Source organism: Indicator indicator, chromosome Z, assembly GCF_027791375.1.
Source record: "Indicator indicator isolate 239-I01 chromosome Z, UM_Iind_1.1, whole genome shotgun sequence".
Classification (NCBI taxonomy): Eukaryota; Metazoa; Chordata; class Aves; order Piciformes; family Indicatoridae; genus Indicator; species Indicator indicator.
The window spans coordinates 23,311,248-23,337,153 of NC_072053.1; the positions used below are offsets into that span (position 1 = coordinate 23,311,248).

Below are 25,906 nucleotides of genomic sequence, written 5' to 3' on the forward strand. Positions count from 1 at the left end.
TCGGCCCTGACGTCCACTGACGTCGGCTGCGCCCGAGGCGTGGCCGATGACTGTGGGGAGCTGCCAGCTGCAGGGGCCCCGGCGGCTGGCGGCGCCCTTCAGGTGATGGAGCCGCTCAGGCGACGGCCCAGGCTGGAGCGTGGGAGAGCTGTCCAGCTGCCCCGCAGCTGCCAAGCCCAGAGAGTCCGTCCCGGGCACTGTCCCGCGGGGGAGTCGGCGGCAAGGTCAGGCAGGGTGGAGTAGCAGCCCCAGTCCTGGAGCCTGGGGAAGCAGAAGCAGTCCCCCTCATACTACAGCTCGCTGATAGCACTGACTCAGCAGTCATCGGTTTTGTTCCTGAACCCCCTCAGACCCGCGAAAAACAGTCATGGACAAACTCATCTATGTTACAGATGTAAATAGGGAAGGAGGGTCCATGTTTTCCTTCTAATGCTCCACTGCTTTCATGGATGGACAACTCAGATGCAGATGCACCACTCCAAATAGCTCCTTGTGAAATTAAGGTGGCCTTATGATTTTACGACCGAGAACTAATGTAATAATTAAAGTAAGGACAGAGGGTTAATGGTTAAGTTTCCAATGCACAGCCCTCAGAATGAGTCAGGCTCCAGTAAGCACATGGCGTTCACAGGCCACTTGGATGCTATGTTTGGGTGATAAAATGTTACCAGAATAGATTCATACTTGTTTGAACAGCCACATGATGTGATCTGCTGTTATTTCTGCTACTCCTGAAAGGAAAATTCAAAGCATGCCTCTGCCATTATTTACACTTTCTAAAAATACTCCAAATCATCAGTGCATGCCAAATGATGCCCCATGGAACAGAAGAATTCAGAGAAAAATGTGAGAAGATCTTTAGATGCAGGAAAAGATAAATTCCCCTCACGCGCATGACAAGTCACGCTTCTTGCAGGTCATGCTGCTTCTCATCTTGCTTCCGCGGCTGGAAGCGGTCAGCACTGGGCTTGGGAAAGGTCCGTGCAGCTTTGGAAAGTCTCAGCGTGCTGTTGCCTGCAAGGGGTGGAAGGAGTCGAGTTGAGGAGCCTGATTGCTCAGACTCGATTGCCCCGAGGGGTGGAAAACATGCCGCTTGAGTGGATGGAGAAATGTTTGATTGAGAAGTTATGAGGTTGTTTCCAGGTGGCCAGGATGCCCCATCAGATCCATGAAGAGTTCTCCATGCAGAAGAATGAACTCTGCGTCGCTGGGAGGTTCCACAGGATGAGGGAGAAGAGCTGGACTGATCTGTTACCTGAGCCCGAGAGAGAGACTCTTTGGAAGGACGCCCAGATGGAGACTTGGACTTTGCCAGATATGTCATCTGAAAGTTGTTTCTGATTTGATGATATGTTTTGGGTGCAGGAATTATGGGTATGAAATAAGGGGTGGAATGTGGCAGTTTAGGCTGGGTGCCCCCTGCCACTGCCGCATGAGATACACCTCTGGTGTCCTTGGTGCCCACCCACAGGGGTGGACACAGGAAACGGCGTATTTCTACCCATAAATCCTGCGCCCTATAAGGCCATCTGCAGAGTCATTCTCTTCCTCTTTCTTCCCTCTCTGCTCCCATGGGAGATGTTCTCTCTTATCGGGTAATGCCGGGGGAGTATCCTCAAGGCCTCTTAGGCCTGTCTAGGCCTAATGCCAGGAGGAGAATGGAGGGGGGGGCAGTCTCAGACCTGGCCAGCCTGAGACTTGCCTAGCAGCGGGAGGGGGAAGAAAGAGCCCTGGGGGGTTTGGGTTTACCCTCAGGTGGGACGAAGGGAAGGATTGGGAAGCCTCTGGGAATTCTGTGAGGGGTTCTGTACGCTTTGGGATACTCTTTGTCACTATGCTTTGTAGTTCTCTATAGCTTCACCAATTGCTTTTCCATTTAAACTTTCCGTCACTCTCCAATCTGTTTGTGTGAGTCTCATTCTTTTGTCCCTTTCAGGGCAAGAGAGGATCTGTCTGGCCCCAAACCAGCACACTTCCAATGCAGCTGCCAGCCTCACTGTACTTTGCCATCTTGGTATGAACACACAGCCAGATAATTTCCAACACGGAAGCCAAGATTTTAAGAGTGTGCTGCAAGTCTCCAAAGTGTGCACTTCCAGTTCATTTTTTTCGGAGCAAGAGTCCACCCTTGCAGGTGCTGGTCTGTGGCCCCTTTCATGACAGTCTTGTGCATTTTAAAAGGTGGTGGTACAAGTATTTACAGTTCACAATACAGACAAACATTGCAGTTGCCAGTGAAGCAGAACCATCTTCACTGTTGGGAAGGCACTGGATTTCTGAATCTCAGTCTACCTACAGTTAATATAGACATGTCAATTCCTTAAGTCACATTTCCTTTCATGAAAATAAACTCCCTCATATTTAAAAACTTGTCTAAAAGTAATTTATTCTCTTCTGTTCAATAAATAACTTCCTATAACCAACAAGTGTCTGTTCTTGTGTATCATTACATACTGAGCTAGCATTTATTTTGCATAGGGTTTAGACTGTTTGGGACTTGAGAGTGTTGTTCCTTGCAGGCTGGAAGAAGGGGGATAACCGCATGCAGTAGGTGTATTGCGTGAGAATTATTGCTTCCTTGGAACATCTATTATCATTGTTCTTGTAGGGGTACTGGACTAGATGATATTCAGAGGTCCCTTCCAACCTCTGCCATTCTGTGATTTTGTGATTATACAAAGCTGGTAATCCTACTTACATAAATTACAGTTTCTGAACTAGGAGATTAGGAGGATATAACTTTTCCCTCTCAGGTACTATGGATTATCTATACCCAAAATTATTCCTAAAAAATATCTCAAAATCCACATGCTTTGGACTTCAAGCCTCTTAGAGGCTTAGGAAAGCTCCAAACATAATTGAATGAGTAGGTAAAACAATTTGTTCTACAGTAGATTACAAAGGATAGTGGATCTCCTAATTTATCTTAATTCTCAAGATGTCTTAAAGCTCTTCACAGAGCAAGGACTACAACTAAGTAACCAACATGAAACAAGTCTCTAAAATGTTCAAGAATACTTTTAATATGATCTTATTTAATTCACTGAAGTAAATTATGTAATAGTGCCAGCATTAAATTCAAAAACTTTTCAAGTTCAACAGCATTTACAAATGAGTACTGGGAGAGTTTCAAGCCCTTAGTGCTAAAACGAAGTCACCAGGTAGGAATTCTAGGTTAATCATTACATACACTGTATAACATGAGCTTATTTATACTACTACCAAGCATAATAGAATGTCAAAGTCAGCACTCCAGTACAATGAAATTGTATTTCTCAAAGAAGCAACCAAAAAGTGAGTTGCTATTTTTATGTTTGATTTACCTATACAGGGGGAAGAACCAGAACTCTGAGATGAACAACTTTGTTTCTACACAAATTTCTTAAAATTTGTTTATACTAGATGAAGATTTCAGATTATTAAAATGTAGCAATTTACCTTTCTTTCATATCCATTGGAATTTGGCAAGAAAATTCAGTCACTGAGAATACCTAAACTTACCTCCAGCATGTGAACAGGTCCCAATTCCCATACAAGAGGTTAGTGTTTCAATTGTTTTAAGTATTACTCAATATACTAACGTGGGTTTTATATCAATCATTTAAGACTACCTGAAACTCATCTTTGGAAAAAGTAGAATGAATGTGATTCCCTTGATATGGGATAGAAAGTCAAAGCAAATTCAAAGACTGTTCCATGGCACCTACATCTTCCTGCAAAAATGGAGTACTATAGGAAAAACAAATAAAGGAAGGATATAAAACTTATGATACATGGCTAGAGGCATTATAAATTATATATTTATATTATATAAAAATTATAAATATATTCCAGTTGAGAACATAAAAATAATTACAAGCTCATATGCTATATATTCAACAATTTTAAGATTAACTCACAGCATTTGAAGGAAATATATTTAACTAGGGAAAATCAAAAGGGGCTGCTACCTGCATCTCAAGGAGTACACTATTAAGCCATGTGAACTTAAATATTCAACTTATTTAACAACATTCAGGTAATACAAAGGTCATTACAAAGAAAAATGGGTATTCACAGGTCTAGTGAAAACCATATATGTTTAAAACAAGTAGTGGTTTGGCAATTGAAAGATCACATATAATTAAACATAAATACAAAATTAAATTGGAAAACAAAAGCAAAGAAACAAACAAAAACATTCAAACCCAAACCCCAAAGCTATCTTCTAGACAGTTATGGAAATGCAAAGCAAATGAAAGAACCACAGAGACAACTTTTTTGAAGGATCAGCCTATGGAGCTGTTGAGGAATCCCTTTGCCAATGAACTCTGGCAAGATTTTCTTTTCGCAGTCCTAAGCTTAAGATCAAAGGGGATACCAAACTATGAAAGGATCCTGAAGCTACATAATAAGGAAGAATCAACAATCATTGGGCAAGTGCAGTTCTTTATCCCTGAAGGACCCCTTGAGCAGACAAAAGAATTTTTTTTTTTTTAAACAAAGGATATAATAGCAGAATACAGGAGCTCACCTAATTAAGAAAATTAAAATCCCTAACTGGATGAGAAGGTCTATACTGCACAAAACAATCTGTGAAGGTTTTCTTTGTTTGTTTCATACTAGTCCAGTTTCTTTTACAGCAGTCCCATATTTTAGACATGATGCCCTGCTTTCATACAAATGATACAAAATCTTTTATATCATGTCAGGCTATCATATAATTATTACAAACTAAGATAAGCAATATGCAGAACTTCTTAGAAGGCACTGAACATTTTATAGTTGGTCAAAACTGGAGTTTTGAAGTTACAGCAGCAAGTTATTCACTTATTAACCTTGACAGCGCTGAGAAATAGCCACTGAAATACCAGCAGTTAAATCAACAGTTAAATAGTTACTTCAGTTTGGTAGTCTTAAAAATACAAAACTTTAAACTTTCCAACCACTCCAAATGCTGCACCTCAGTCCAGACCCACAGTACTTACCAGATGTAATTATACAATACTTTACAGTAAGGTGTTATTTTTGTTGAAATAGAACCACAAGTTCTGCTCCTTAGCGTGATTCTTGACACCTTCTATTCACGTTCATCAACTGTGCATTTAGTAATTGCCACCAACACTGCCTAAATTAGTTAAGTGTAATTAACAGCGACAGTCAGTGTACTGGATCTGGAGAAAGGGTGTCTTATCATTTCATCACAGAGGAGTAAGGAAAACAAAATGCCTGTTCATCAGATCTTTGCAGACATCAGCTGCACAAGTTCTGTATGTATTGATATTTTTGGAGGTTAGTTTAAATTCTTACCCAGAAAACCCTCCTAACCTTTTATTCCTCCTTTTTGCCAGGCAAGGATGTGATGGAACAGGAAAGTGGTTTTCTTCCCTGTTCTTACCAAGCTGAAATAATGGAGATATTATACAGTCCATGTCAATAGTGTTGTTAGAGTAAAGGTAAACATAATAAAGGGATACAGAAACAATAAACTGTGAACAGGAATCCTGAGCAGCTGTTTCACTGCAAGTCGGTTCATGTTTGGTAATACTACTGGAACAGGATTTTCCGGACTCTGCAATGCAAAGTTGTATGTGTAAGCCACACAGGGTACTTTTGAACAAACGACATCAGCAACTGAATGTGCTTTAAATTCAGAACCTAGGAGGCCTTTGTAAGACCAACTGTGAAAATATCTTTCTCCTTGTTTTTGATGAGAATTTACAACAACAAAGATAGAGCCTTATGATGATAATGCAAAAGTTTGGTGGCAGACATTTAATGCAGTAAACAGCTCTCACACACACACAACACACCCCACCTCATACCTCACTGTGGCTAGTGCTGTACAGAGCTGGAAAGTAAGAAAAACACCTGTCTTGTCTGAAAGTTTCACCTGCAACTGCACTTCCTTTTTTAAATTTGGACGTTGCCAACCATTTTATGGGTGTGGAGCATAATTGTCAAGCACCGTTTCCTGGATACAACATTGCATGCAAATTCATGCGTGTAAACCAAGCCTTTGTAGGTATTTTATCAGCTGCAGACTAGGGAGCCTGCTCCTAGTGTGTGCTGACAAAACCAAGTGCCAATCCTGTCTCATGTGAATTGTTTTGCCCAATTCTTCTAGTCCACCCAGCTGCCTGGAGGAACAGCTGTCTGGGGTTCATAAAGGCTTCCCCCTACAGTGGGCAGCTCATAGATGGCAGATTAATATTCCCGGTGGTCCAAAAATTACACATCCAACAGTCATTTCCTGTGACATCGTTTCTCAGTCACAATCAAATAGATGAATTAGGAAGGAAGTTTACTTAACTTTCACACAAAAGTGAAATCTGGCAAAACCTGGATTTTTTCTTTAAAGGGTATTTAAAATGAACCTACAATTCACTCATTCAGCTTTTTAAAAGGCTTCTTAGAACTCATTAGTTTTTAAATATCAGAATATCAGGACGCTCCTGGTTTTGGTAAAGCACACCTGTTTGATTTTAAACCTGTTTCTACAAATACACACTCAAAGGAGCTTGGAAGACTGCCAAGCCTAAGCAGCTTGTTGCAGAGCTCTCAGGCCTCTTGCTCTCAATTTCATTAGATCCAAACATCTCGTCAAAGATCCATATGGCTTATTTTGAGGACCAGTTTGAAGCTATACCCTAACAACTCACTGAAGACTTCCATATTCTGCTTTTGGGGTTTTGTAGAGTTTCAGGAAACACAGTCATTTCAGACAGCACTACCACGAAACAGCCATTTAAAGTTGGACTCTACTGAGAGCGCTGGTGACACCTTGTGGCTTGCTGCTGAACTCAGGGTTTCGTTTGACATTTGTCTTCCTCCAGCACCAATGCTTATCGTCACCTAAGACTAAAAGGCCTAGAGAGGTGCTACTTCTGTAGCAAGTTTGGCATAGAGATCTCCTAGTAACAATGGTAAGCAGAAAGACTGGAATAGGTTTTAAAAATCAGTAGGCTTATATTTATTTTCTCATGCCTTTGAAAGACAGGGTATTTGGCTGATCATAGGTTCAAGATGGTACTCTCTGGCAGTCACACTCCGAGGCAATAGATTTCCAGCAAGCCTACCAGAACACCAGAAGAGCTTCCACATTCTACTCCACACTTAGCTTATAACAAACACTGACTTATTTCCCTAGCCAGGACAGCACATTCATTTGCACATTTCATAGGACAGAACATTCAACTGTAGTACAGGAAAAGAGGTGGGGAGACCTGTAACACAGGTAAGCTTACCAGTCATGTTCATTTGAAAGATACAATTACACGAGCACAACTTAAAAGGTAGCATCATAAAGAGTGGGAAGAAAGGGCAGAGCAGCTGTTTGAACTACTAATCTTCCAAGACAAATGTTTTCCAAGCTAAGGTGTGACACCTCTGTCTTGTATTCTCAAGTAGATGTTGCTTCTTATCGATCCCATGATCCTTCAGGAATATGTTTTGTTTTGTTTTACTTTTCTCAAGAGAAAGTCCAGTAGAGCTAGAAAAGCTTTAATGCTACGTGCTACATAAATTAATACAAAACACCAATTAGTAGACTTAATTTTGCTATGATCCCAGGGAATAAATTGTATAAAACATATTATGATACCACAAAACTTTACTAAAACCAAGATGCTTTTTACTAAAAGAAAGGTTACACACTACTGTATCAGAAGGTAGTTACAGACTCAGTTTATAGCCATTGATCAGCTTGGTTATCTGATTGCAGACTAGGTCTGGTTAAAAAATGAGCAACACACAGTCAGATAAGCAAGATGACATCACACACCAAACCATCATATGACTCTAGGATTAATGCAATTAAAGGTGGGAATATGCTGCCAGGGACATGAGTCTGGTCATTTGTTTGACTAAATGGTATTACTTCTTTATTAGCCATAAGTCAACCATGAAGTGGGGGAAGAGTCAATGATGAAGGAGGAGGGAGGATTCTCCAGTAGTCAATGAAGACTGGGTTAGGGATCAGTTACACAAATTGAACATTCACAAGTCTGTGGTGTCTGATAAGATGCGCCCAAGAGTGTTGAAAGAGCTGGCTGATGTTGTTGCTTTACCACTCTCCATCATTTTTGAAAAATCATGGCAAACAGGAGAGCTGCCTGAGGACTGGAGGGCAGCCAATGTCACTCCAGCCTTCAAAAAGGGCCAGAAAGAGGTTCCAGGAAACTATAGACCTGTCAGCCTCACATCCATCCCTGGAAAAATGATGGAGTGGCTCATGGAAGAGAAGAAGATTATCAGCAGTAGTCAGCATGGATTTACCAAGGGGAAATCATGCTTGACTAATCTGATAGCCTTCTATGATGTCATAACTGAATGGGTAGATTCAGGGAGACCAGTGGATGTAGTCTACCTTGACCTTAGCAAGGGTTTTGACACTGTCTCCCATACCATCCTTGCTCAGGAACACACATCCAAGCTCAGGAAGTGTGGGACAGAAGAACACAGTGAGATGGATTAGGAACTGGTTACATGTGGAGAGATGGTTGGAAGATAGAGGCCATGGGCTGCAGAATCCAGCCTTTTAGCTGAGTTAACTAACTATAAACAAATTGACCGTGATATGTCCTTGAGAGGTTGATAAGAGTAAGCTGGCAAGCAATCTTTCTTATAAATAGGACATGAAGCCAGATGCTGAAAACCACAAGGCAGGAAGATATTGCTGATGTATGCAAACATTATATTCCAATCAGCATACAACAATGGGCGCGTGAACAATGTATGTTAGCCAATAGCGAGATAATGTTATTTGCGTGGACAGCATATAATACTATAAAAGCCTGTGTCTTTTAGCAATAAATGAGCAAGATTCTAAACTCATACTGAGTCTGTGTCTTGACTCTGGCCAATCTCCAACAGTTACACAGTAGAGTGCAAAGAGTGGTGGCCAATGGTGCCAAGTCCAGCTGGAGAGCTGTAACTAGTGGAGTCCCCCAGGGATCAGTGCTAGCTCCAGTCCTGTTCAACATCCTCATCAATGACATTGATGAGGGGACAGAGTGTCTGCTCAGCAAGTTTGTTGACAATACCAAACTGGGAGGCTTGGCTGATACACCTGAAGGCTGTGTGGCCATTCAGTGAGACTTGGACAGACTGGAGAGTTGGGCAGAAAGGAACCTAATGAGGTTCAACAAGGATAAGTGCAGAATCCTGCACCTGGGAAGGAATAATAAACTGCAGCAGTACAGGTTAGGAGGTGATCTGCTAGAGAGCAGCCCCATGGAGAAGGACCTGGGACTTGTCCTTGTGGACAACAAGTTATCCAAGGGATATCAATGTGCCCCAGTAGCCAAGAGGGCCAATGGTATCCTGGGGTACATTAAGAGTAGTGTGTCCAGCAGATAAAGGGACGTTCTTTTCCCCCTCTACTCTGTCCTAGTAAGGCCCCACCTAGAATACTGCATCCAATATTGGACTCCCCAGTTCAAGAGGGACAGGGGCTTGAGAGAGTCCACAGGAGCATGTGCCTTATGACGAAAGGCTGAGAGACCTGGGGCTTTTTAGTCTGGAGAGGAGAAGACTGAGAGAGAATATAATAAATGTATATAAATATCTGAGGGCTGGGTGTCAAGAAGGAGGGGGCAGCCTCTTCTCACTTGCACCCTGTGATAGGACAAGGGGCAATGGATGTAAACCATAGCACAGGGACTTCCACCTCAACATAAGGAAGAACTTCTTTAAGGGTCACAGAGCACCGGAACTGGCTCCCCAGAGAGGTTGTGGAGTCTCCTTCTCCAGAGACTTTCAAGACCCATCTGGATGAATTCCTGCGTGACCTGTGCTAGATTATATCGTCCTGCTCTGTGATGGTTTTAAGACTGTCTTTTTAATTTTTCTTCACAAAGTTCAAGCAGAGTGAAAGAATGTAAATAAATCACTATTGGGTGTAAGAAAGCAAAATAATGATTATTCTAAACATTTCCACTGGAGAGGTAGAAATGTTTAAGAACTACTACTCAAAACAAGGTTCGGGAGTTGGGCAGTTCTCGACTTCTGTCTGCTTCTTCTTTTCTGGCTAAAGATAACACACTGACCTTGACAAGCTAAGTCTAACAGCCTCTCTGCTTCTTGACTCTCTGCCTTCTACCAGGGGGGACTGGGGGGATTCCTTCTGACTGGGGGGGAGGCCCCCTGGGGGAAGCAAAGGGGGCTTGATTGTGCTTTTCTGTTGATTGTACATATTTGTAAATGTTGTGAGTAGTGTATATTTGTACATATTCATTGCATTTCATCATAGATTGTAGATTTGCTTGTAAATACAGCTTTCATTTGCTTCCAGACTGAGCTAGCTTGGTTATTGTTGGTGTGGGACAGGGATCTCAGCTCTCACACTGTTACACAGGGGTTTGGACTTGAAGATCTCCAGAGGTCCCTTCCAACCCCTAGCATCCTGTGATCCTGTAATTAATACTCCACATTACACATGCAGTAACCTGTAACAGCTGGCGTCTAGGGTGAAGAGTACTGTAAGCAAGTTCTCACAGACCAACACATACAGGAGCCCCCATACAAGAGATGTGGCAGACACAAACATTCTTCTGGATTAAGATGTCCACACTACACATGACTCTTCGATCATTTACCATACAAAAGAAAAACACGAGTTTCCTTGCCACCTGAAAGTAAAGTCTTTTATTCCATTATAGAACATTGTATGCTCTAGACTTGCTTTTAAAAAAAGAACAGCTTCACCTCTCAGGCAGCAAGAAGCAGTTCCTATTTGTCAATCTCTACTGATGCCTTCTAGGAAGGTCACTTTAGAAGAGAGAAAGTAGTTCCAGCATCAAAGTTCAGTGTATACCACCTCTTAATAACCAAAAATCAAACTGCTAAATCCTCTTTTATGATCAGAACCTATTTAAATGTGAATCAGCTACCATGTTATCCCAGTTGCAGGTGACCACACTGTAAGAAACCAACTGGTTTATATTTTGTCAAGGCACCATCTGAACTATAGAGTAGAATAGAAAGCAGGTAGAACAAAGAACTGTTCATGCAAGGTTAGGCAAACAAAAATATGACACACCTAAAATATCTACTAATACCTGGCACTCACATGCCTCTTCAGAAAAATATATGACACAAAGGTAAAATTCCATTACAAATCACTCTTATGCCCTGATTTCACATTTGGCATCAACAATATGAATATCAAATGCTCTGACTTGGAAGTATTTTAGAGTGAATACATAATCTTACTTTAAGAAGACTGACTGAATTGGACACTTCTTTATTCAATGCCATGACATTATCCATTATGACACTGAATTCTGGCAATCACTTCATAGTGCTTAATCCCGATAATGTAGAGGAAATCTTTGGTACTTATCTTCCCCTTTCTAAGCATTATTTTGAATAAATTCCAGTTTTATACCCCATCCCTGGTAGTTGCAGAGCCACACAGAAAAAGAGGGAGGGAACATGTGTCCTTTTTTGTGAATCCAAGGAACACTTGAAAGGTTATACCATAATATTGACCATCTTTCTTACAGATATTATCAGATACAACACACTCATGAAGCTCTCATACAATAAATAGGGAATCTTGTTTAATGGTTTCAGTGAATAAATACAAATACTATTTGCTTATTTCCAAGGGCAGAAGTATTTGCCTCAAAGAATATAGTAATGAAAGACATGCAAATGACAGAATATTCTATATTGTAATAAATTCAGTTTCAGATATTTACATAAATGTTCCTTATAATCATCAACTCAATACAGTTCATGGTGTATGTCTGACATCTAACCCTAAGTACAACAATTCAGTTGTTACTGGGACAGCCCTGGCCAGGAGAGCCACAAAACAGACTGAAGAGCTGGCATACCCCTTCAATTCATCTCTTTGCTCATTAAAGCTCGCCAGCTGATGCAAACTGAGTCAAGAGGGACCTGAAGCAGACTTCAAACTTATTTTGAGCACAGGAGACAAGCATGGCTAAATGTCATTAATATATACAAAAAAAGTAAAAAGAGCAAGTACCTTGAATTTCCTTTAATATAGTGCTCCTTAGTTAACAGACGTATATCATAACAGCAAAGTATCATTTCTAAGACAGATAAATCAGCATAAATGCCCACCACATGCACACATATTCTGATCCAACCCTAAATTCACTCTACACCAAATAAAATTGTGTTTGGTGCTTCTCCTTTTTGTTAACAAAAACGTACTTCACATTTTACAAATATATCCCTAACTTAAGTCACTTACCAGAGATCAAATACATCTGTGAAATTTATTGTGCAGCTGAATAAGCCTGCCTCCTATTTCCTATGTTCAACTCCCATCTGTCTCAAGTTATAATTAAAGGTAGAGAAAGCCACTTAACGCTTAAATTACTTGTAAGAATTTATGAGCATCACACATTATTCATGCTTTCCAAATTAAGGCATAAATTTATTACCGAAATCATGGTAATCTAATGTCATTCTAAGATGACATAACAGATACAGTATTGTAACTTCTCTCCAGTTCTAAAAGACATGAAGCATGCTGCTGTAAAAATCAAATTAGCCATGTATATCTGTATTAATATCCATGATGTTTTCCTGTTCATTTTGAAGACAATTTTTACCACAGATTCTAAAAGTTAGGAATCTGCTAGGCAAGGGATAATGTTTGATGTTTTTTGAATCTTGTTTGATCAGGTCTAATCTATTTTTTCATAGAATCATATGATCAACCAGGTTGGAAGAGACCTCCAAGATCATCCAGTCCAACCTATCACCCAGCCCTAAGCAATCAACTAGACCATGACACTAAGTGCCTCATCCAGTCTTCTCTTGAACGTCTCCAGTGATGGCGACTTCACCACCTCCCTGGGCAGCCCATTCCAATGGGCAATCACCCTCTCTCTGAAGAACTTCCTCCTAATATCCAGTCTCCATCTCTGTGTTTCTATTCCATTTTTCCATTACTACTTCCACCTCCACACAGACTCTTTTTTTTTATTATTTTTTTTGTTAATACACTGAGATACTAACTTTTTTTCAGGCAGGTAAAGAGATGGAGAAAATAGAGAGGCAATATAGTAAAATACAGCACTCAACATATTTTACAATTTGCAGATATTTTAGGCCTTTCAATACTTAGAGGGGACCTACAACAAAGACAGGATCAGTCTTATCTTTTTAGCAGAGGCTGCTGTGACAGGGAGCGTGGTTTTAAACTAGAGGATATTCAGACTACATAGAAGGAAGAAGGGATAACTGCCTAGCTTATGATGGGACAGGCATGCAGGTTACTTTAGAGCATTTCAGGAGAAAAGATGCTTCAAGAGAAGAGATGCTTACAACCTAGAGATGTTTTTATATTATCACCTGGAATGAAGATTTGTGAAGCTGGCCTGACAAATGGCTGAAGGAGGGAGTCTTGTGAAGAGAAGCCTGCCCCATTTCAACTAAAACTATTGAAGGCTAAAATAATAAAACCACACAGCTTCTAAACGTATTTCAAACACTATAGTGCCCAAGTTAAGACCTTTGCCTAATTAACTGCAATATTGAAGTTAGCACCCCTCAGCATAATGAGTCAAATGAAGTACATGCTAAATAGGTATGACTAGGTTACTCAGCTCTCCTCCTAAATCATGCTAAATGTTGCCTAGAAGGCAGAGACAGCTGGAGTTAGGGCATAAAAGAACATGAGAAGAATGTCTCTAGGGGTAAAGACAGCAGATTTAGCAGAGAGGAAGAGAGTCAGCAGGCTGTGTTCCTTTTCCTCAACACAAGACCGGGACACCTTCTTGGTATGAATTTCACATTCAGTATGATGGGATTAAAAGTAGCTAGCATCTTTACAAAGGAAGAATTGTCTAAGAGGGAGTTGGAAGAGAAAGGGAGGAACCAGACAGTTCACCTTATCTATGTGTATGTAAATCACAAAAGGGCCTCTGAAACATACCTTACCTTGAACCTTGCTGTAAATCAGTAGGGGGTCTCTCTGAAGATAGCAGACACTGAACACAGCCTGAACTTCTGAACTTTTAGGACACAGCGAAGGCTTAAGAGACTACTGAATATTAACTTCTCCACCCAGAGAAGTGAAGAACCGAATTTAAATGAACATAAGATGTATGATTTAGGGGGGTTGCATGTGAAGGGGCACATGTAGTAGGCATTTCCAGAAAGACCGTAAATCCTGAGTACCTTAGCCAATGGGGAAAGGGAGAGGGAAATTTGCATCCGGGGATTTAGGATAAAAGAGAAGCTGTGTCTCCCAGCAATTTGAGAGACCCCACAGCGAATCGTCCCATGGACTCTCCCTTTATTTGAATAAAGTTTTACAAGACTCCTGTCTCCATTGTGAACAGGAACTTCTAAATCAGATTAATTTTTTCCTTACAAGTGCACAGCTTAACTTTTGCTGCATTTATAACTGCTTTATAAGCGGTTTTGCAAACCGCTGCATTGCCAACTTTGTCAAGTCATAAAGCTGGGCTTTATGAACTTGAGATCCATCACTTGCAGTTAGTGCATTTATGATCAGCAATCCGAAAACTGTTGGATCTGTTGCTTTAACAAATTAAGCCTACCAATTCTTTTAAGATTCGGAACCTTGTCAGTACAATTCCTTATTGGAGCCCTGGAAAAAAAAGGAGGCAAATGTTAATTTTGTCGAACAGGTACCGTAAGAGTCCTGAGCTAGGCAGACATCAAGACCTTACCCATAACGAGACACCCAGAAAGGTCAGAGATGCCCCATCCCTGCAAACACTCAAGGCCACATTGGGTCTGGCTCTGAGCAACCTGATCTAGTAGAAGATATCCCTGCCCACTGCAGGGAGATTGGACTAGATGACCTTTAAAAGTTCTTCCGAACCCAAAGCATTCTGATTTGCTGTGCATAGCCGTGAGATTTTGTTACAATTAAAACTTAACTATGTTCCCGTTATAAAATGGAAGCTTTTTACAACTTCTGAATTTCATAAAGTGTGCTATTTAAAGTTTAGCAAAAATCTGGGAGCAAAGATCTCATTCCTCTAACCAAAGGTTATGTGGTTTCAACATGATTTAACCATACTTTCAGAGTTACACTTCTGCAAGTAATCCACTATCAAAATGCAATTAAAACCCTCCAGTGAAAAAAAAATTATTAAGAAAATAGTTTGTCTTAAAAAAACTCCACTTTCAGCAGTCATTTCCATTCACCTATGTACAACACCTACTTCACAGTGAGGCTACAAACAGTGTTTGATGCAGCCAACATACAGACATGCAACGGTCTCTCTCAGGACCCTGACACAGATCTGCAGAAGCTGCATATGCTTGTAATAGAAGAGCTTTAAAGCCACAACGAATTAAAGCTGAAGTTCCGGCCTTGAGGGTGCACAAGGCTTGCCCAGCGGTCTCGGCTGCCGTCTTACTGCCGATCCGCACAGCCTGCGATAATACCGAAGAAGGGCTAAGGCGTCCTGATCCTCCTGCCGTCTCGTCCCAGAGACCAACGAAGCCGCTGTTGAATCGCAAGTCCAGCCGGGATCAGACAGGGGCGGTCTTACCGCCAGATACGGCCTTAGGCAGCCCCTCCGTCAAGCTGCTACACCCCCAAGCCCTCCAGGCGGCGCAGGCGCCGCACACCAGCGGGAAGCCGCGCTCCCTGCCCGCCCGCGGGTCCTGGCTGCTGCGCCTGCGTACATCTCCTCGCCGCAGCGGACCCCGCCCAGCAGCCGGCGCCGTGGGCTGGAGTCCTGTCACGCTGCTCCGGGCCGGCAATGGCAGAAGCTGGAGTTGCCGAGGCCAGGGGTGCGGTGTTCCCGCTGCAGCGGCGGTTGGCGACGCTTAGCCAGCGGCTGGCGGCGCTCAGGGGAGCGGGCGGTGACGGTGAGAGGCTGCAGGAGGGAGGGGACGGGCTGGGCTCTGCCCGGCGTACCCGTGTGCCCGCTCCGCCCTCTGATGCCGTCGCGCCGTGCGGCATTCTGCAGCGCTGCGGGAGCGGGCCTGGGGCAGTACGCCCCCGGCGGCGTAGCAACTGTTGATCTGCATCTCGGTCCTCCGAACAGACTGTCCATAGGAGTTGGTGCCGGGCCAGGCTTCGATTAGAAGCTCCGTCCGGAGACTTTTATGTGGAGCAGGGCGGCAAGGGCTCAAAAATCCGGCCCTGCGTGTTAGCAAGTTCTGTTGGTGGTGTATGATATATTTGCAAATGCAGTATGTGGAAGTGATTTTGAAACATCATAGCATAACAGTGAATGTCTTCGATTTAGTCTTGAGAGGTGTAGTCTAACGGGACAATCGGCTAGTTTAAATGTTGCGTCACTCAGCTGCTTTTGTAGATACCGAAAAGATGGATAAAACCATATGAAGTGAAGGGGGATAAGCAAGGCTGTTGCTGGGTGCTTTTCAGTGCTCAGGAAGCTTCTGTTCTTCCTTCAGATGTCTTCTTAGCAAAGGGCTCAGCTACTCTGGACAAATTGAAGGACTTCTGTAACAGTGGGAAAGGACATCCTTCCATGCTTTTGCAGCACTACACCCAGGTAGTATATTTAAAGCAAGAAATTATGCTCTGCCAAGGGTATGGGAGAAAGTTTGGTGTATGGAAGAGTATGGCAAATCTCTGTTACTTTGGTGTGTATGTGGTGAACATCAGTGAAGTACAGGGCTGTGGTTACCTGGATTAGAAGATGATTTAGAATTTATAATTGTGCAGGTGCTGTAAGGACAGAAAGGGTTTTGAGTGTGCATTTACTGTCTGCAACCAGAACACCTTTAACTTGAAGCTTTTGTAAACTAAATGGCAAAGAATACCTTAAAATTGTTGTGTAAGCTGTAATAAGTTTGTGTATTACTGTGCATCACCATTTGATTATCTCGTCTTTGTAGGCTGTCTTAGACATTACATATTTTGAGGAAAACCGTCTTGTGGATGAAGATTTTCCAGAAGAATCTTCCTTGCAAAAAGTGAAAGAACTTACATACTCCCTTTCAGAACCAGAAGACCTAGTGAGGGAATGCAACATAAATGAAGAAGTGAGTACTAACATTATTCAGCCAGAGAACTAATTATTTCTTTATTTTAAAAACAAACAAAAAGCAGATATTAGCATTTATATATTTGATGGGCAGAATTTAAGATCTTTTGGAAGTTTTTCAAGTCTTAATTGTATTTAAATAATGATTCTTGAAAATACTTTTTCAAATAACTTGTTGCCTGCTCAATATTATTCTTGGTAACTTTTTATGATTCCATATCTTTTTGGCACTTTAAATCTGAATTATTAAGCTTGTGACTGTTAAGTATAGCCTCTACGTTAAAGACAATACAACAACACTGTTTGCATATGTAAGTGTGTATAGGAGTAGTTCAGATGGTTTGCTTTTGGGTTATCCTAGTTTGTTGGATTTTATTTCAGCCAATCAGTATCCTTGGTGCAGAGTTGTTAGAATGTCTATACTGGAGAAAAGGAGCCCTGCTTTACATGTATTGTCATACAGCAAAAGAAAGGAGTGAGTGGCTACGAGAAAACATTACTGTATTTAAAAAGGTAAAGTGAATTAAAAAGTTCTATATGCATGAAAACACAGTTGTAAAGTTTGACCTCACTTTTAAGGTACAAATTTTTTTCTTCATTTTAAATAGGGTTTGGGGAGATTCATTGTGAGAGCTACTTCTGACTATCATTAAATTGCTTTGAGCTTAACTAAAAGTTTTTTTTTCCCCCTTCTTTTTTAACTGTGTTCAGTGTCTTAATGATGGAGTTCGTTACTTGATGAAGATGCTTAGCTTTAGATGCCCTATTCAGCTAAATGAAGATGTCTCACTTCACGATAAAGACACAGCTAGATTACTCAGTGAAGGTAAAAAAAAAAAGAGAGAACAATTCCAAAAACCTTACAGCCCACTCCTCTTAATAACTGCTTTGACTTACGGGATTATTGATTATTTTTGTTTGACTTAATTTGTATTCAAAATTTACCACATTTTAGAATAGCAACAACAAAAAAGATGAGACACATAATCAGGCAGCCTGCAGAATTGCTTAGATTTGGCAAACTTTTGTCTACACTTTATGTAGCTTTCTGTGAGTTGCCTTGCTATGGTATATTTACGTGAAGATCTGAAGCTGCATCAATGTGACGCAGGTAGAGTGTTGCAGCAGGATGGGATTTTTAAGCTGGTGCTGCTGAGGACACTGAAAACCAACCAGCTCTGGTCTGGATTGAGCACCTTCTTACTTAATTTAATCTGAACATGGTATTGCTCCAGTTCAGCTCCACAATGCAAAGCTAAGTTCAATAGCTGATTTGTAGAATGATTCAACAGGACTTTATTTGATTTGTTATCAGTGATCATATATATATGTGGCTTTCTATTCAAATACTAAAACTGCTGCTGGTCAACTACAGATAATACTGAAGCAGCATTGTCTTCCAGGCCTAAAGTCTGGGAGGCGCAGAAGTGTTCTGAAATAAATATGCTTAATCGTGCCCGCACTCAATGGATTGTAGAGAAATACTGAAATTCTCTAAGATAAATAAGCATACAGATACATACATATCAGAATAATTTTTATGTGGCAGTCTTAAAGATTGTTGCATTATGGAGGGCAAAGTGGATAGAGTAATGAGCAAGGCCTTGATCCAGGTTCTCTTCCGGGTGGTGTCAGTCACCTAAACAGGTAAAATTGGGTTTTATGGACACTTCAGTAGGCTTACATTGCCTGTTGGAATGTCTTTTGTTTCCCCACTGTCACTGAGAAAACCCCAAACATGCTGCTTAACAAGCCATGCACTTGTTTAGAACTGATAAAGTACTTGATCTAAATTATTTTGCAGGTGTATTTAGTGATACTTACTTACTCGCAATGATGTACAGCGGAGAAATGTGCTACTGGGGACTGCAGCACTGTGGAGAAGAGAAGGAGGAAAGCCTTGAGGCCATAGATTTTGTCTGTAGCAGTGACCTGGGCTGCAGTTTACAGAGCGTATCTCTGGATTTCCGAGAAACGGGCAAAAACATGTTAACAAAGTATGTGGTTATGTGCGAGGGACCCTTAAAAGGCCAAGGGTGGAACACAACAACTGCGAAACAAATGTTGTGCCACTTTGTGGAATCCCACAAATAAAATACACTGCTTTGGCTGTTGCTGGAAGAAACCTTGTGCCCTACGACTTTCTGGGACATGGTGTTTGCTTCAGTCTTCTCACAAAAGGATTTGCATTCAAAGAGCGCTCAGAAGACGGGTCTGAAGGTCTAATGAAGCCTTTTTTATAACAAAGCTCCATCTGGCTCACACACAGGGATGACTTGGCTTTCTCTCCGCCCAGCCTCTTCAACCGGCGCCGGCGCACTGGGTGCGAGAAACGGCCACGGGGCTCAACAACATGTCGGCCAGCGGAGCGGAGGAGCGGGGCGGTTTGGAGGCGGCGGTGCTGGGTCGCCTCCGCGCTCTCCGGGAGCGCTGGCTGGGGGGGCGCCGCGAACGTGATGCTACCGCCACGTTTGCAGATCGCCTGCCTTCAGCGCTCCCAGAGGACGCAGAGGAAGTGATCACCCTGCAGATGCTGCCGGTGCGTGGGGCCCTCTCGCAGGGAGGGTGGGCGGCGGCGGGGAAAGAAGCTCGGGCTTCCCGCTGCTTGCGTCTTCCCTGCTCAGTTCCCGGGTCGTTAAACCGCTGCTCTCGACCGTTTTCAGATTGATGTGCAGCTGCACATTATGTCCTTCCTTTCACCACAAGATTTGTGCCATTTGGGAAGCACCAGTTTTTATTGGAGGGCTACTGTACGAGATCCGTTATTGTGGAGGTATTTTCTTGTGAGGGACCTCCCCTTTTGGACATCCGTTGACTGGAAATCGCTCCCAGATGTGGAGATATTTAATAAAACCTTTTCAGAGGTCAGCGATAATGAGCTGTATGATTACATGGCAATGTAAGTATCTTCACATTCTCTTACACAGTTGACAGCCTGTTCAGCCTACAGGCATGTTTCACGCTTACAGCAGTAACTGCTGCTTACGTTTAATGTGTCTCAAACCTATTGTTTTATTTTGGAAGAACGCTTTCCTCTTGTTTGACAGTTTGGTCAGATCTTTCAGTTTGGATTCAACAGTAATGTAAAACATTAAAAAAGTAAGAACTAACGTTACAAATTGAAGTTTTGTGTAAGCTGCACATCTCTTGTGCCACAGAAATACAGTGATCTCTGCATACTGATGATCTTGGTAAAAATGTGTCCTTTGCTTTCAGCACAATGAACAATAATTTCTTCCTTTAATAAAAGTACTAATAAGTTTTCAAAATACAATAAATGGAATACGTCTTTGGTTTTATTTCATCTTACCTGGGAGGCCTAGGAAAGGGTTTTTTGAGTGTACACAGAACAAATAGTACTGCTTTAGCTGTGATGGTCAAAGGCATTTAAGACAAAGGTGGTGGTGTCAGGTAGTTCAATTGTAAAGCAGAGCAACACTCGGTTTTGAGTGACTGGAGAAGCACTCTTAAAATCTGGAATTTTAATTTAGATTTCATTCAAATCCATTTAATTTGCAGCTTTTTTGGGTTTGTAGTTAAATTCTCAGAAGGTGATTTCATGAACCTACTTCATGATGAGTGCACAAACTCCTACAATTGCTGCGCCCTTTGTCCTTGCTTTACAGACATGAAAGACACACCCAGAATTTGAAGTGCACGCTGTGTCCTGATTTTGAACTTTGAACTTAAATCACTTCAGGTCTGAAAACTTCAGAGCATTGCCTATTTGATGCCATCTGACACTGATTTTTGTTGTGTCTGTGAGCACTTAATGGTTTTGCTGATCTCAGCTTGGAGCATTTCAGTTTGTTTGTAGAGGAGCACACATTTAACGTTTCCCTGAAATGATGTGTCTAGAAGCTGCCCACCATGACCACAGAAGCAAAGACTGAAGCTGGTTCTCTAGGATGTCTGTCATTTCTATGGCTGTAACTTCTTTCCCTTAATCACCAAAGTGTTGTCATACCTCCTCCTTTCTGCATCAAATAAGCATGTGATCTTACAGACAACACCTGTCTCTGCTCATAACATATATTCTCTGTGTCTATAGGGAAGATGGTCCATTGCAGGTGGAGTTAAGGTGTTTCATAGTTAATAAACACATAAGCAGTCTAATTAAAGTTTGAAATGCTCTCAGAAGTCTTACATTTTTCATATCATATGTGACTTAACCAGATACGATGCTATTTTACTAGCATTGTATGTTCAGTGTGAGTGGGGGAATTTTTAATTTTTTTTTTAAGTCAGCTACCAGATCCATGGATAGAGCTGTACTGAGGTCCAAAAAGTCAGTACTTGAAAGGACCGATGCTTTTAGCTGCTTTATACTGGTGTTTGAAGTCATCAGATTGCAACTTTATAATTTTTGACGTGTGTTCAAATTGTACCATTAACATAGCATGAGAAATGTGAGACCTAAATCAGTTTATGTCGTTTGATTAATACCTCTTTTGTATTTAATTTCTAGTTGTGTCTATTTTACACAGATACAAAAAAAGCTGTCCTCAGAACAGAAGAAGTTTGAAATCAAGCCGTCCCCGGTATGAGGCTGTGACTTCATTTTTGCACACACTGGTCACTCAGGCAGAACCTCGCTTTGCTATGTTTGGGCCAGGTTTGGAAGAGCTGGACAACTCTTTAGTGCAAAAGATGATGACATGCCCAGATATTCTGCTAGTAGCTGGCCTGCCTCAAAGACAAATTCATGGTAACCCTGGTTTATGTTTTTTGGCTTCTTTATATCATAAACAGAACACAAGAAAAACATTGGGATGCTTTTTCTGTCTTCAAAACTCAATAGTGTGATGATAAAAAAAAATAGAATAAATGCAGTGAACATTTGGGGTAACATTATAGTTGCAGTGAAATTACAATTAAATTTACACAGTGTTGTTTTTTTTCATGTAGGAATTGGATCAGGAGTCAGTTTCCAGTTTAATAATAATCAAAAATTCAATATTCTGACATTGTACTCAACCACCAGGTAAGAGCAGTGGACCGGTTAAACCAATGGGCCAAGACTAATTGTATGAAATTTAACCAGGCTAAGTGTCAGGTCCTCCACCTGGGTCACAACAGTCCCATGGTAAACTGCAGACTTGGGGATGTGTGGTTGGAAAGCTGTGACTTGGAGAGGGACCTGGGTGTTGCGGTTGACAGTCGATTAAATATGAGTCAGCAGTGTGCCCAGGTGGCCAAGAAAACCAGTGGCATCCTGGCTTGTATTACAAATACTGTGGCCAGCAGGAACAGGGAGGTGATCATCCATCCCTGTACTCAGCTCTGGTGAGGCTACACCTCTGTACTCAACACAGGTGAGGCCACACCTTGAGTATTGTTTCCAGTTCTGGGCCCTCACTACAAGAGGGACATTGAGGTTCTGGAACATGTTCAGAGAAGTGCCACAAAGCTTGTGAGGGTCTTGGAGCGCATGGCCTATGAGGAGCGTCTGAGGGAGCTGAGGTTGTTTAGTCTGGAGAAGAAGAGGCTGAGGGGAGACCTCATGACACTACAACTGCGTGAAGGGAGGTTGGAGTGAGGAGGGGGCCAGCCTCTCCTCCTTGGTGGCAAGCAGCAGGACTAGAAGAAACATTTTCAAGCTGCGTCAAGGGAGGTCCAGGCTGGATGTTACTTCTTCACAGGGTTATCAAACATTGGAATGGTCTGCCCAGGGTACTGGTGGAGTCACTGTCCCTGGAGGTGTTTAAGCAGCGTGTGGACCTGGTGCTTAAGGACATGTTGACCCTTCAGTGCTGGGTCAAAGGTGGGACTGGATGATCTTTGAGGTCTCTTCCAACCAGGTGTTTTCTGTGATTCTGTTATTTGTTCTCCACACACAAAGAAACCCCAAACCAAACTAAACCAAAACAACAATAATAACAACAAAACACAACAAGAAAAAAAAAAACACAACCAACCAGTTTTGACCTTTTCCTCGTTTTTCTTAAGTGATTTTTATGTGTATACTCAAATGGATATCCATTAGAAATAGAAGTTTCAATGCAAGTGTTTTCTTCCCCTTCCCCTTCCCCTTCCCCTTCCCCTTCCCCTTCCCCTTCCCCTTCCCCTTCCCCTTCCCCTTCCCCTTCCCCTTCCCCTTCCCCTTCCCCTTCCCCTTCCCCTTCCCCTTCCCCTTCCCCTTCCCCTTCCCCCTCCCCCTTCCCCTTCCCCCTCCCCCTCCCCCCCTCCCCCTCCCCCTTCCCCCTCCATCTTCTTTCCATCTCCCTCTTTCTTTCTCTACAACTGAATTATTGCATTCTCAACTACTGATATGTTGATACTGAAATGTTGAAACACTCTTTCAGTGCAGAAAGAAGAAGAGCAAGGCAAGAGCAAGCTGTTGCTGTGAATAAGATGTTCTACCAAGAAAACCAGGGGAATCAGCAAGCCACACAGTACAGTGTAATAGATCAAGTGAAAAAGGTGTGCGAAGTAGTTGATGGATTCATTTATGTTGCTAATGCAGAATCCCATAAAAGTAAGAGGTTTGTCTTTATTCATATTTTGTGAATGATTGGACTGTCGTGAAAGTTGCAAAGAGTATGCAATACAGGAAAATCTTTGTTTTGACTCTCCAAAAATGTGCTTTATTAGTGCTATTTTTTCATGACTTACCCAATCAAAGAGGCTCCCTATCCTAGGCATGCTGCTTCATATCTGTTTGAGGGGATTTATAGCACCTTCTTTCATTAAGGATGGATACTGATATGGTTACTATCTAAGCTACATGTGGGAAAGAATCTGAAATAACAAGCAAACAAACAAAAATCCCAAACCCAAACCCCTGGGCATGGGTAGGAGAAGCAGCTTGAAATGCACTGTTGATGTCATAGGCCAGAGACAGAATCTTCACCAGGAAAACTGCAGTGAAAGATGCAATTGGTTCAAATCAGGATGGTCCTATGAGAGGATAATCCAAATACCTGTTATGATAATCACATTCAACAGTTTTAAATGGTGGAAAATGCTAGTTCAGAAAGGAGAGGTTTAAAAAATGTGAAGGAGTATGCTAAAGAGGAAAATAATGGTCAGTAGGCTCTGCAGTGTTGTGTGTCTTAATGGCTTCTCGCATCTGTGATCTCTGTAAAGTACTCGGAAAATCCTCTGTTACTAAGGACTGGAAAAGGCTTCCTGTAGAGTCTGTGGAAATCTTGTAATAAGTGTGATGTGAACATCTTTGTGTCATGAATGTGGATTATCCAGCCTTGTGATAAGCAGAACTAGATAATATGGCCGTGTGCCTTTCAGCCCTCTGTTTCCTCACCTGTGAAATCTTAAATCTTTGAAAAGTCAACACACCCACTCCCCTGCCCCTGCCCTCTGGTACTCCTTGGCATTTGCACATACTTAAAAATTGTTTTTTAGAGCATGATCGTCAAGAAGAACTGGCTCGTATTTTGGCAATGATTGATCCAGCCCTTGGACCTGCGAACAGACCTCTGCTAGTTTTGTCTTGTGTCTCTCACGTTGATGTGGAAAGAATTCCATGTGTTTACGTGGCACATCAGTTGCAGCTAAATCTGATACATCAGCCCTGGATGGTACTTGCTTTTAAGCTTTTATTTTATGTGGCTTAAATTAAATTTAGGCTTATGGTAGTTCCTGAACGCCTAAGCAAGTGTGCAGCTTTTAACACTAAAACATAAGCTCCCCACTTATATGAAGAATTTTGTTTTTCTGATCCTTGATTATGAAGCATCTTGAACGCAAGGGAAGCTAAGTGACTTGCTCAGGAACACATAGGAAACATCATATGGACACACAGTGTAAGCACGGATGCAATGCTGGTCTTAAGGGAGTAAAGGAAACTTCAGTGAATTTAAATCTAAATTTCACAAGTCATGACCTGTGCCTTAGGCACAAGGTAGATTTTCCTGCCATTTCAGGAGACTGTTAACTGTCACTTGCTTGACATGATATATTCAGTTTTTGATAAATCAGTTCTTTACCTAGCATGTGAGGTCCTGAACCTGTTCTTTATGCTTGGCAAGCACAGTTTACACTGGTATGGCTTAGCCACACATAATTTATTTTTCATGGTATTGTGTAGCTGAAGAATAATAATCAGAAAACCAGTGTCCTGATTTGAGGTAATTCCTTTATTTTCATAAGGAAAGTGTTTACAGGCTGTTAAGAAAACATACAACTTACATCAGCCACTTTATAATACATTTTAAAATCTGATAATTAATAATCTGCATTGAATTTGGAAGCTAGCAGCATTTACAAGATTTTCCAATTATTTTCTCATCCATAGAGTATAATGTTGCAGAAAAATTGATGGAACAATTGCAATAAAATTCACCTTGATACTAAAAATGCAAGGCTCTCCTAATGGATCTTATAATCCACTTTCTTAAAGAGCAGTGTTTTCTTTTTTGTATCTTACTCTTTAAGAAACCTTTGATTGTGTAAAGGACCTTTAAATCAGTGATGAAAATGTAGATTTAGGATAATATTTTTTACTTTCATGGTAGACGTGGAATCATGCTAGAATGCTGTTACATCCAGTTACCTATTGTTTCTAATACATTAGTCTGTTGATTTTTGTTTTGTTTTGTCATTCCACAGGTACAGGACACTGTAGCTGCAACTTTAGCTGGATTGGTAAATGGAATTGAATGGCTCCTGGAAGAAGCAAATTGTAAAAATGCACAGTAATCTATCTGTGCATTCATTTGCTGTATAGAGACTGATGTTTTTCAGTTTGGATGAAGAGTGGATCTTGTCCTGACAGAACACTGTCAGGAGAGAGATTTAAAAGGCAAATAAGCATGTAAGTAAGTAAATAAATAAACAAATAACTCATATATATATATATATATATATGTGTGTGTGTGTGTGTGTGTGTATATATGTATATGTATATATGAGTTTCAAGGCCCAGGTTGACAGGGTCCTGGGCCATCTCATTTAAACTATATTCTTAAGCTAGATGG

At 41.5% G+C, this 25,906-nt stretch overlaps 2 protein-coding genes across 2 annotated transcripts; both read left to right on the plus strand.

Annotated features, from left to right (window-relative positions):
* Window positions 1-105: 105 nt before the first annotated feature.
* Window positions 106-19,061, plus strand: RIMOC1 (RAB7A interacting MON1-CCZ1 complex subunit 1). Its single transcript, XM_054397536.1, has 8 exons — window positions 106-224; window positions 15,274-15,673; window positions 15,762-15,819; window positions 16,372-16,472; window positions 16,819-16,965; window positions 17,349-17,480; window positions 17,679-17,793; window positions 18,772-19,061. Exons 1-8 carry the CDS (start codon window positions 106-108, stop codon window positions 19,059-19,061), a joined length of 1,362 nt encoding a protein of 453 aa, XP_054253511.1.
* Window positions 19,062-19,320: 259 nt separating this feature from the next.
* Window positions 19,321-25,628, plus strand: FBXO4 (F-box protein 4). The gene is made up of 7 exons (XM_054397955.1): window positions 19,321-19,506; window positions 19,631-19,866; window positions 21,455-21,675; window positions 21,876-21,951; window positions 23,273-23,445; window positions 24,333-24,508; window positions 25,539-25,628. Exons 1-7 carry the CDS (start codon window positions 19,321-19,323, stop codon window positions 25,626-25,628), a joined length of 1,158 nt encoding a protein of 385 aa, XP_054253930.1.
* Window positions 25,629-25,906: the final 278 nt, after the last annotated feature.